Consider the following 12,226-nt stretch of genomic DNA (forward strand, 5'->3'; position numbering starts at 1 on the left):
CGACTGTAGTCTGGACGCACCTTCAGTTGCTCCATGATGAAGAATTGAAGATGAAGATGTCTCTCTGACTGTACGTAGTCTACGTCTTTGTAAGTAAATAGGGCTTTATACTAGCTGCACGTTAAAGGGATCGACCAGATCGACTCGAACTGGTGCTTTATACAGACTGTAAGCTTAGGACCAGAAGCCCCATTATGCCACCAGTTTCAGAACAGAACAGTATCCTAAAAAGAAAAAAAAAAAACGAGTATACCCTCCGTTGAATCACTTAAATAACAAAACTCGGCTGGGACATAAAGAAAATGGGAAGGGGATATGAGCGCAATACATGTTTCAACAGTTGGCACGATGGAAAGTTCTGTTCAGTATATCACTTGGTGAGTAACATGCCTTCAGGCGCAACCCAAACGGGGGATTGAAAGAAGATGAAAGTCTTCCCTGCGCAACTCCTCCGCGATATCGGTAGGTATCCACAAGAAACAAACATTATCCACCGTTATTCTATCTAACGAATCTACCTCTACATCGTCTCTGTTGATTTGATGTGCCAAGGGATCCATGATCTGTTTATTGTAGGTTTCTTGTTGTGTTAGCTTTTCAAATTTCATTGAATAAGACATGTCTAGGAGATCTAACGAATCTACCTCTACATCGTCTCTGTTGATCTGATGTGCCAAGGGATCCATGATCTGTTTATTGTAGGTTTCTTGTTGTGTTAGCTTTTCAAATTTCATTGAATAAGACATGTCTAGGAGCTCTGTGGAGCTGGTTAACTGAGGACTAAGGATTTCTGGTGTATTGGTGTACGTCTCTTCAATATCACTGTCTTCTTTGAATGTTTCACGAAAAATCTGGTCAAACTTGGAGCTTGGTGAAGAGTCGTGGGCTATATGTTTGTTAATAGGTACACTCATGTTATTTACATTACTATCCGAACACACAACACTGTTACTGTTAGACATAGAGACACAACTGTTACTGGACTTGTTAATTGTATTAGAATGGTCACGCATGGCTAATTCACTCTCGATTAATTCCTGTAAGCTGGTCGTGTCAGTGGAAAAGGACAATTCTGACACACTCTCTGTACTATTACTTACAACTTTACTATTGCCATTTTTTGCTATTCCGGCCATTATTTCAAATTAGTCTGAAACAGAGAGAAAGAAGAGCCAGCCGTTATGAGAACGAACCCTATCCGTTCAGGATAAAATCCGCCTCGGGCGGGAATCGAACCTGCGACCTAGCGCTTACAAGGCAGATGCGTAGCCCTCCAAGCTAACTAGGACGGCATTTTCTACTCTGATTTTCAATCAATCACAACACTCTATTTTTTTATCAATGCCAATTTGCACCCTAGTATTCCTTCCGATCTCATTTTGGACCCTAATTTTTCCTCCATTCAAGGCCCTGGTTGGGTGCTTTCCCTGTAACCCCCACCCTGGAAGGGTGCCCCCTATCCCCAGCCCTGGCTGGGTGCACACATGTGCCGTGTCTGTTATCACAAGGCCCAATCTAAACTGACAACAGTGACGAGAGAAAGAAATAAAAATGGAATTAGATTTTATTCGTTTTTGATTTGTTACAGTTTAGGTGCTTCCTCGTCAGCGGAGGAACAACACAAACTTGCAATATAAGTATGTCACAAGTACATGCACATGTAATTATCACACTATCTACCACTACTTTAAGTGTAGATCCATCATAATCATAAGTCCATTATTCACAAACTCGTCACTTTCCAGAGTTTCCAGAACAATCAGATCTACTTGTGTAAACTCGAATCAAATCCCCTAAAACTCAAAAATTCTCATACAAAAAACATCCTTTGACCAAGCACCTGTTCTTATGATAACGCTACAACTCTCAGATTAAGCTCACACAGACTGCATCATCACGAGATTTCCTTAAGCATTGTGCGACACTAAAGTTCATCTCAAAACCACACACGACTCGACTGACCAGCCATCATAAGTTCATTATTCACAAACTTTTCAGAACAATCAAATCTGTTTCAAATCCCCTAAAACAAAACCCTTTACACATACAAAAAATGTCATCTGACCAAGCACCTGTCCTCATGAGAACGCTACAACTCTCAAACATATTAAACTCACACAGACTGCATCATCACGAGATTTCCTTAAGCATTGTGCGACACTAAAGTTCATCTCAAAACCACACACGACTCGACTGACCACTTCATACTTTCTTCGGGTAACATAATCTCTCATCTGTCCCGAGATTCAATATTCCTCATAACATTATGGAAACGAAGCAATAATTGAATTCTGTCAAAGCAAATGAATGACACTCCAAGTTCCGTGTTTTACTCTCGGAGTAAAAGTTCGCGAAATTCCTCGCAAAAACCGCGTTGAAAGTTGCTGAAATGGACCAAGGTTGGTCTTTCCCTTTCATAATTCGCATAATGAGTGAACAACTTCGCCGATCGATGGATATGATTCTAGTTTTGACAAAAGCTGAATCAAAATTTCTTCACCACAACTACAACATGGTAGGTTGGTAGGCGCACAACACAATACATGTGGTTTGATATGGAGCATTAGAACTGGAACTGTTGGCAGATAGTGAAGTGCATCTCATGAGATCTAATGTGAAGTTATGTGACAGGGGAGACCCACGCAAACTAGAATGTGATATCGATATACAGGGTTGGACAGACAGAAGATGTCAACGAACCTTTTTTTTTAGTTAGATTTTGGGTCCATTTAAGAATATTCTTAGATTTGGCAAAGGACTTAACGATTTGTCCGATTTCTGGGCATTTACTCTTTCGATTATCGGATTGATCCAGCCAATTAAGACCACAAAGCGACCCTTTTCTAAGTTTCTACTGTCAATTTTGAACGGATATGATTCTAGTTTTGACAAAAGCTGAATCAAAATCTCTTCACCACAACTACAACATGGTAGGCGCACAACACAATACATGTGGTTTGATATGGAGTATTAGAACTGGAACTGCTGGCAGATAGTGAAGTGCATCTTATGAGATCTAATGTGAAGTTATGTGACAGGGGAGACCCACGCAAACTTGAATGTGATATCGATATACAGGGTTGGACAAGCAGAAGATGTCAACGAACCTTCCGAGCATATGGAACTATCTAAAAGGTTCTTTCACCACAAATGAATAGTTGAATTTTTGCGATTTTTGGTGAACACTAGTACTTATTTATTTATTTATTTGTGCCTTTCATTTTTGCCTCATGACATCACAGTTTTATAAGGAGCATCCTTTAGGCCAGCCACTCACTATCAGGTAGACCTGACAAGTACACCTGATTAGGTCCGCCTGTCAGGTCTACCTGATAGCTGATGAGCACACACACACACACTATCAAGCTGATGAGCACACACACACTGTCAAATAGACCTGACAGGTGGACCTGATCAGGTGTACTTGATAGTGAGTGGCTGACCTTAGAATTACAATTCTTTACTCACAGATCGCTTTTATGCCATCAGCAGGTCACTCATTTAAAATACAAAACTTCTCAAGGTTCAAGGTTGATATCATACAGAATCTCGAGCAAAAAGCCAAACAAACTTCGACCCTGCCTAAAATATTGTACATGACAATCCCGTCAGGAAACTAGGGAATTGAACCCGGGACCTCCACAATGGACATCTTGACCATTTCAAGACCGTAAACTCAAGGTCGAGAAACTAGTTGCTAAGAACCTACCTAGTTGAACCAATTTCACTTCTTGATGAGACTAGAAGTGAAGATGGCTTGATTTTGAGCTGATGACGAGTGTTGGGCATTCCAAACATACCTGAAGACACCACAAACCAGAAGCTTCTTCATTAGAGGTTCTAATTCCAGTTTTAATTCGTTGTAATATTTTGGAACCGTTAGGTAGTAAATCGGTACTAATCTACTAATCAGTACTCGTACGGTAGTCAATGGAGAAATGTTTACAAGTGACGAGCAAGTTCCTGTGAGTTTATGAAAAATTCCTTTTTTTCTCTCTTCGAACGCAGGTCTTCTGACTTCGAACTCAGTTCATAGTGTACCGAACATTAAGATCTGTCTACCTACACTCCAGTCGAAAAACGTCCAATTTCAGAGCCTACAATCCATATGAAGTAGGTAAGATCAAAGGATTAGTAAAAAGAAAGAATGGAAGAAAATCCCAAAATGTGGAAGTTTTTCAGGCGATGTCGATCAACATTGAAGACACTTTCAACTTTCGAGAAATCTAATAATGTGACGTACGTACATCAATGTCCTTTATGAATTGAGCTCTCAGGAATCTCAGGTCACTCAGGTGTTTTCTATTCCTGCATAAAAGTAACTATAGATTTGATAGGTCCTCAAAAAGTACCACACACTCAGCAAAGATCTATCCAACTAGATATAAGGTTATTGTTTGGGGCAATATCAATCAGCCTATACCTATTTTATCTATTTTTCAATTATGATCGGTGATTACAATTAGAAGACTTTTGTCTCAGACAGTATCAATGAATGCGTCGCACGGCGGGCAGTTATTATATGAGTTGCGGTGTTTTTTCTATCATAATATCCATTTCGATTATCTCAGCATCTTACCAGTGGGTTTGTCATATCATTTCCATTGGATCTCTTGTGATACGGCTTTATTCCTTTCGTTTTAAAGTCATAATTGTCAACTTTCTAGCACAGGGGTTCTCAAACTTTTTGGGCCGCGGTGCCCTAAATGACCTTCAAAGTTGTGCAGTGCCCCTTGCACATTTTGAGAAACCCTGTTCTAGCACAACAAACCAAAGGCCGCGCCTACTATTTTTAAGGAGTTTAACGCCGCGCCGCAGTAACGCCGATTCCTTGGGTGTCTTCTCACCTAGCCAGAGTGGGGCCGGAAAACTCAAATTTCTCAGTTTTTACATTACCCAAATATTGGTGTCTCTCTGTTTTTCTTCGTATTACCCAAATGAATTCCAAGCTATCCGACTGACGAACGTAACGTTTTCGCAATTCACATACATACCTGAAACAATAAAGAGAAAATATCGATTAGTGACATCCAGGGCCGGATAAGTTATTGTTTGGGGCAATATCAATCAGCCCATACCTAGGTATTTTATCTATTTTTCCATTATGATCGGTGATTACAATCAGAAGACTTTTGTCTCAGACAGTATCAGTGAATGCGTCGCACGGCGGGCAGTTATTATATGAGTTGCGGTGTTTTTTTCTATCATAATATCCATTTCGATTATCTCAGCATCTTACCAGTGGGTTTGTCATATCAATTCCATTGGATCTCTTGTGATACGGCTTTATTCCTTTCTTTTTAAAGTCATAATTGTCAACTTTCTAGTACAGGGGTTCTCAAACTTTTTGGGCCGCGGTGCCCTAAATGACCGTTTAAAGTTGTGCAGTGCCCCTTGCACATTTTGAGAAACCCTGTTCTAGCACAACAAATCAAAGGCCGCGCCTACTATTTTTAAGGAGTTTGACGCCGCGCCGCAGAAACGCCGATTCCTTGGGCGTCTTCTCATCCAGCCTGACTGAGGCCGGAAAACTCAAATTTCTCAGTTTTTACATTACCCAAATATTGGTGTCTCTCTGTTTTTCTTCGTATTATACCCCAATGAATTCCAAGCTATCCGACTGACGAACGTAACGTTTTCGCAATTCACATACATACCTGAAACAACAAAGAGAAAATATCGATTAGTGACATCGATTTAACAAACAAGTCAATTAATGAAACTCGAACAGTATTTTTTAAACTATTCCTAAACTTTTCACAAATTAATTTCGGTAAAAGACGATTTTTCCGTCTTTAACAGTCTAACCTTTCCGTCTAATCCTTAAGTACATCAAAATGTCAAATTTGATTAAGACGTTCTGAAATTAAGTTTTCTGAGCCTTAACAACTTGTTACGGATGTTTATCAACGTATCTAATCTGAATGAACAAGAACCATGAACACAGGAACTGTTTCAACTACTTAATTGTAATCGCGGACTAACTACGCACTGTTGCCAAAATGCAATTACCATCTCATTATCCGACTCGCGCGAATCTCTGTACATTTCACCAACAAAGGGCAGGCTTAGAAGAAGAAATAATTACGTGTATAGGTATTTAGGGTTATGAAAAGAGTGAGTGAGTTGTAAGAAAGAACTACTCTTTTCAGTGAACTACTCAGTCAATGAGTCAGATATACTAACCCTAAGGATATAGGGATAGGGAGTTTAAGTCGGTCCCCAATTACCAGTTTATTGTTTCCTTATAAAAATTCATATGGATTTTTTTTCCATTTCAAAAAGTGTAAACTCTGTAAACAATATTTTATGCAAACAAAGGAAGAATGGAATAAACAATGAAACACACGACCATAAAAACAAAATAAAAAAACACAACACAAAACAATGCTCGTAAAAACCGGTTGATACTTCTACAAAACAATATGGTCAAACGAAAAGTAAGCACAATACAGTCTGCAAACACGTGACAGTTTCAAAGGGTTCTCTCTGCTTTAAAGAACAAGCGCAAGTACACACGATGGTTGACTGTGGTTCAGGACAAGCCAATTAAAATAATAATAATTTGCATATGAGCGAGTATCATTATTAGCAATGCCCATTACTCAATCACGTGTCCTGACTTTCAAGTTATTAAAACTGATTAAGTTGGAGTATTAAAGTCTTAAAAATCGTCCATATAATTCAAATTGATTTTTTTCTCAGTGTATATTGGTTTTTTCCTTCTTCTTTTTTTGATAGAGGTAAAATTTCAAGTGACAAAATACACCATAATAACTCATCTAAAATTATTTTTATTGATTTTTTTTTCTTTTTACTTTCTATTATTTTATGTCGATCTGTGACATTTCTCCAATCTCTTCACCTGGGGGTAAAATCAATATCCAATATATGAGCCCTCAAGATAAAACCAATATGACCAAACATATTCAAACCAATATGACTCGTATTGGTTTCAAAATCAATATCCAATATATGAGCCCTCGAGATAAAACCAATATGACCAAACATATTCAAACCAATATGACCATACATATTGGTTTTATATGTACGAGCAACTTCATCAATAAATCTCTCACTGTCACCAAGATATCGACACCCATACCTCACAGTCTCACACCAACATTGACTTACCATTACCATCCTGATAGTTTGCACTCAGGGAGAAGAAAAGGATTGAACTTTACCAGACGAACAATCAAATCAAATCAACCATGACGGGAATGAAATATCAAAGGTGTTAACAACTTACCAACACTTTGAACATAAAACACTTGGAAACAAAGTAAAAGAGCAGTACAGCCAGCCTAGTTAGCTTAGTTGGTAGTGCGTCTGCCTTGTGAACAACTTACGAACACTTTGAACATAAAACACTTGGAAACAAAGTAAAAGATCAGTACAAGCTTAGTGAGAACGAAATTATAAATAAATAAATAAATGCATTTCTTTGTGTTATTATATCACAACTTCGGTGCTCACTGCAGCATTGTAGGATTTTTCCAATATCTCGAACAATCATATCAAATCAACCATGACGGGAATGAAATATCAAAGGTGTTAACAACTTACGAACGCTTGGAACATAAAACACTTGGAAACAAAGTAAAAGAGCAGTTCAAGCTTAGTGAGAACGAAGTTATGTTGAGGACGTTTAGGTACGAGTGCTTTATTTAGACTGTCAGATCAAAGTATCAGCACTTGGATGTAGGTACCAGTCCCATGAAGTACGGAAGACGTAAATAAACAAAACAGTAAAGTTGGCATGTCACAAACTAAAAGAAAGGTTCCGCAAAAATTAACACAAAAGAAGTCAGGGATATACGAGTAATAGACCACTAAGAAGCACACAAATTATACCCCAGCACACAAATTATACCCCAGCAAAAAATAACAAAAAAAAAGTCACGCGTATAATAGGAGTTCACTAGTAGACCACTTTAAAAGAACCACAATCACTGCATAACAAACACGTACCACGCACTCAACAGATATGTAAATCCGATCTTGCACCAACACCAACACTTTCTACTCAAACCTACTGGACACGAAACGCCCTTCGGGCGAATTTGAAGATTTGCGAAAGAAGAAAGAACAAATTTAGCAACACACTGCAAGTGGACATTGGAATCTCAACAGATATGTAAATCCGATCTTGCACCAACACCAACACTTTCTACTCAAACCTATTGGACACGAAACGCCCTTCGGGCGAATTTGAAGATTTGCGAAAGAAGAAAGAACAAATTTAGCAACACACTGCAAGTGGACATTGGAAGCACTCTATTTTATTTTGCTCACTTTAGCGTTCAGCGAAAATTAGGATGGATAAGAAAATATCTACGAATTAGGTACGTCAAAAATTAACTTGTGACAAAGCATGAGGCACATATCTACCTACTTTTTGAAAAATTTCGCCTGCGCTGAAAATTTTAAGTTCGATCAAGCCCAAACTGGGGCCCCGCGCCTTTGAAACTGCCCCGGGCCCCGCGGGGGGCTAATCCGGCCCTGGTGACATCGCTTTAACAAACAAATCAATTAATGAAACTCGAACAGTATTTTTTAAACTATTCCTAAACTTTTCACAAATTAATTTCGGTAAAAGACGATTTTTCCGTCTTTTCCAAAGTACATATAACACTGAAGGACATCAGCTATCCCCTCGAAACCATCAGCTGTCATCACTCGAAACAAAAACAAATGCTGATAACAGCTATTGATGAAAGCCACACACTAAGCTACCGATGTGAATTAGCTGTCATCAATAGAACGTATTGATGTCAAAGTATTGAGGTATTTGATCATGTTTTCGCATAACTCAAAGGACAAAGGCGCTGTATTCATAGCGATGATCAACACGACACAACAAATCGCTTACAAAAGTCGTTTGGCCGCAATCGAGTCATTAGCAAGATAACGAAATAAATATAGGTACACACTTTAATAATTATACATATTCAATATTCGTTATATGTTGTCGTAAGTCGTTACGACTTAGTTGCATGTCAGACAATGATATTTTTATTTAATTTCTGAATCATAAAATCTCGTCGTTTTCATTTTCTTCTTCATCATCTTCTTCTTCTCCTTTGAGGCACTTTTTACTGTTAGCATAATGGGACAACTTGTTCCAAGCGCAGTCATGAGTCTAAATGTAGCACTGCTTACAATCACAACAATGAGTAATACTTACAATATTACAAAAAATGGGTAATAATTATTAAAGGAAAAGGTTTATAAAAACAAAATGACTAATGACCATCACAGAATGTCAAATTGTCCCTGAGCGCTCGAACGTTGAAATAATTATTTAGCAATTAACGTGATGGAATGACAATATTGCAATTTCTAAATTGACAGCAACCTTTTTTTGCATTAGCGCCGTCAATTGTGAGATTAGGAGAAGATTAGAGAAGTTACTTCTGTCGATCTGTCACAGTCGTTATTGAAAAGGGTATTGGTTTTATATGTACGAACAACTTCATCAATAAATCTCTCACTGTCACCAAGATATCGACACCCATACCCCACAGTCTCACACCAACATTACCATCCTGATAGTTTGCACTCAGGGAGAAGAAAAGGATTGAACTTTACCAGACGAACAATCAAATCAAATCAACCATGACGGGTCTTCTTTGAGGCACTTTTTACTGTTAGCATAATGGGACAACTTGTTCCAAGCGCAGTCATGAGTCTAAATGAAGCACTGCTTACAATCACGACAATGAGTAATACTTACAATATTACAAAAAATGGGTAATAATTATTAAAGGAAAACGTTTATAAAAACAAAATGACTAATGACCATCACAGAAATCACAGAATGTCAAATTGTCCCTGAGCGCTCGAAGTTTGGAATAATTATTTAGCAATTAGCGTGATGGAATGACAATATTGCAATTTCTAAATTGACAGCAACCTTTTTTGCATTAGCGCCGTCAATTGTGAGATTAGGAGAAGATTAGAGAAGTTACTTCTGTCGATCTGTCACAGTCGTTATTGAAAAGGGAATGATAGTTCTTCGTAAAAAATAAAAGGAGTTGGACAACAAAACTTGGCAGAAGAAGAAAGGAGTTAGCATTTCTTGCGCGTAAGGACGAGGTTAGTGAATGTCCGAATTTTCCTCGGCAGAATAACACTCGTATTTATGAACAAGAATGATCGTTCTTAGATCAGTCTGAAGTCAAAATTGACCAATCAAATGCCTTGAGACTATGCTTAGCGAATGACCGTTTTCATCAACATTCAACATCCGATTTGAAACGGTAGATATACATGCGATTTGATAGGCAATAGATATATATGATTTAGAATCCTTGGGCCGGAATTAATCGCCCAGGAAGACCAATATTAAGTCGGGATTGTAATTCCAGGATCAACCCAGATACTAGATATAGCTAGATCCTTTCTTGATTCGACTTGGTAATTCTTGGCACTGGTATCTCGAGAATTTGTGGCTCATTTTTTTGAGGACACTTTCTGCAATTTCCGAAATCATTCTGATTGGTATTCCAATTGTATTATCAAGAAGAATTCAGTTACCAATAGTTCACCGAAGTGAAGCAGCGTTGCGCTCATTGGTAGCCGAATATGTGAACATCTGGGCAATCACGAGCTGCTTTTGCCAAGCCGAAGAGCCCGAGTCGGGCTGGATGAGGTTAATGTGAGTAGGCTTACACCCATATTTATGAACAAAATGCTGGCTCTTAAGTTCGTGCTAAGCATAGTCTCAAGGCATTTGATTGGTCAATTTTGATGTAAAAAATATAAGGAGTTGGACAACAAAACTTGGCAGAAGAAGAAAGGAGTTAGCATTTCTTGCGGGTAAGGGCGACGTTAGTGAATGTCCGAATTTTCCTCGGCAGAATAAGAAGAATTCAGTTACCAATAGTTCACTGAAGTGAAGCAGCGTTGCGCTCATTGGTAGCCGCCGGACATGTGAACATCTGGGCAATCACGAGCTGCTTTTCCCAAGCCGAAGAGCCCCCCGAGTCGGGCTGGATGAGGTTAATGTGAGTAGGCTTTAATCTTTTGAAGTCAATTTTTTGGTGTGGTAGAGCCTTTACCCGACCACTGTTGGAAATCCAAGATGGCACACTATCTAGAAGAGGAGAAACCTTTCAGTTTCCGAAAGGAAAATACAACTCTACCTACACAGTTACCAGACTATTTTTCAGAGGGGAACGTACCTATATAGGCCTTGGTGAAGAGCATGAATGCAACTCTGTAGTTACGACTAGTTAGCTATTATACTGAGCACTCTAAACCAATTCAAGGACAAAAATGCTGAGTACAACATGAGTACACCATACAGGGTGGACTAAAATGGGTTTTCTGAATTTCAAACCAGTTTCATGCACATCCTTCTTGGCTCACTTTATTTTACGTCTAGTCTCCAGTCTCCTGTGTTCAGAGAGCGACGAAAGATATTTCTCAGAACACAAATTTAAATAGTTGTATGAGGCAAACTTAAATGGCCTCCTTCGCTGGTCAAAACCCTTGGCAGGTTAACAGGAGGGCTGGGGTTCAATCCCAGCCAAGGCATGAAATTTTATCCTTATGCCATGTTTTTGAGAAATTGACCACATAGGAATTAGGAGCACAGTAGCGCTCTGCCCCGCTAAGTCAAGAAAGATTGACAGAGCTACAAGAGATATTAAAAATAGAGCATTAAGGGTTAGGTCGTAGGAAAAGCCTCCGACGTTAACCTCGCCTAGTGGTTACCTTCCACCTTTCATTAATATGCCTTTTGACTTGGAATCGAACCACCGAACTCCAAGACGCTCGAACTCCAAGACGCTACCACACAACTGAGGGTTCTCTTCTGGGTGCACCCCGTACGTTGGTCATGTGAGTTCACAATGGTAACATGTGACCAATGGCAAACCAGTTGGAGATTACCAGGCGTCTGTATGGCACACATGCATAATATGCCTCGGCGCGTATTGGATTTCGGTTTCAACTTTCCTCCCGATCTCATCTTGCGAGATAGGGGGACCTGTGAACTAAGGTATACAATGGAATACCTATACCTTATTTATCCTGGTTGAATTAGACTGAAAAGTTCAGAGAATAGTGAATGTAGCTTTTTGATCCCGCGTGAATAGGATAGGACTGTCCATATTTCCATAACTGACGCGTGACGTACCTAAGTACCTACCTGTCACATTTCATTTACAATTGAACGAGCAAAGTAAGTTCGAAGTTTTAATATTTTGATGTTTGT

The 12,226-nt window shown here is 39.0% G+C and overlaps 1 protein-coding gene across 1 annotated transcript; it reads right to left on the reverse strand.

Annotated features, from left to right (window-relative positions):
• Window positions 1-392: 392 nt before the first annotated feature.
• Window positions 393-4,607, reverse strand: LOC108253449. Its single transcript, XM_026829510.1, has 2 exons — window positions 4,580-4,607; window positions 393-1,150 (listed from the first exon to the last, which is right to left on the reverse strand). The coding sequence occupies exon 2, from the start codon at window positions 1,134-1,136 to the stop codon at window positions 393-395; it is 744 nt and encodes a 247-aa protein (XP_026685311.1). The 5' UTR covers window positions 1,137-1,150; window positions 4,580-4,607.
• Window positions 4,608-12,226: the final 7,619 nt, after the last annotated feature.

This window comes from Diaphorina citri, unplaced genomic scaffold, assembly GCF_000475195.1.
Source record: "Diaphorina citri unplaced genomic scaffold, Diaci psyllid genome assembly version 1.1 scaffold1833, whole genome shotgun sequence".
Taxonomy (NCBI): Eukaryota; Metazoa; Arthropoda; class Insecta; order Hemiptera; family Psyllidae; genus Diaphorina; species Diaphorina citri.

Excerpts from the sequence above, each read along its gene's own strand:
- LOC108253449 (XM_026829510.1), bottom strand. The coding sequence starts at position 1,136 with ATGGCCGGAATAGCAAAAAATGGCAATAGTAAAGTTGTAAGTAATAGT.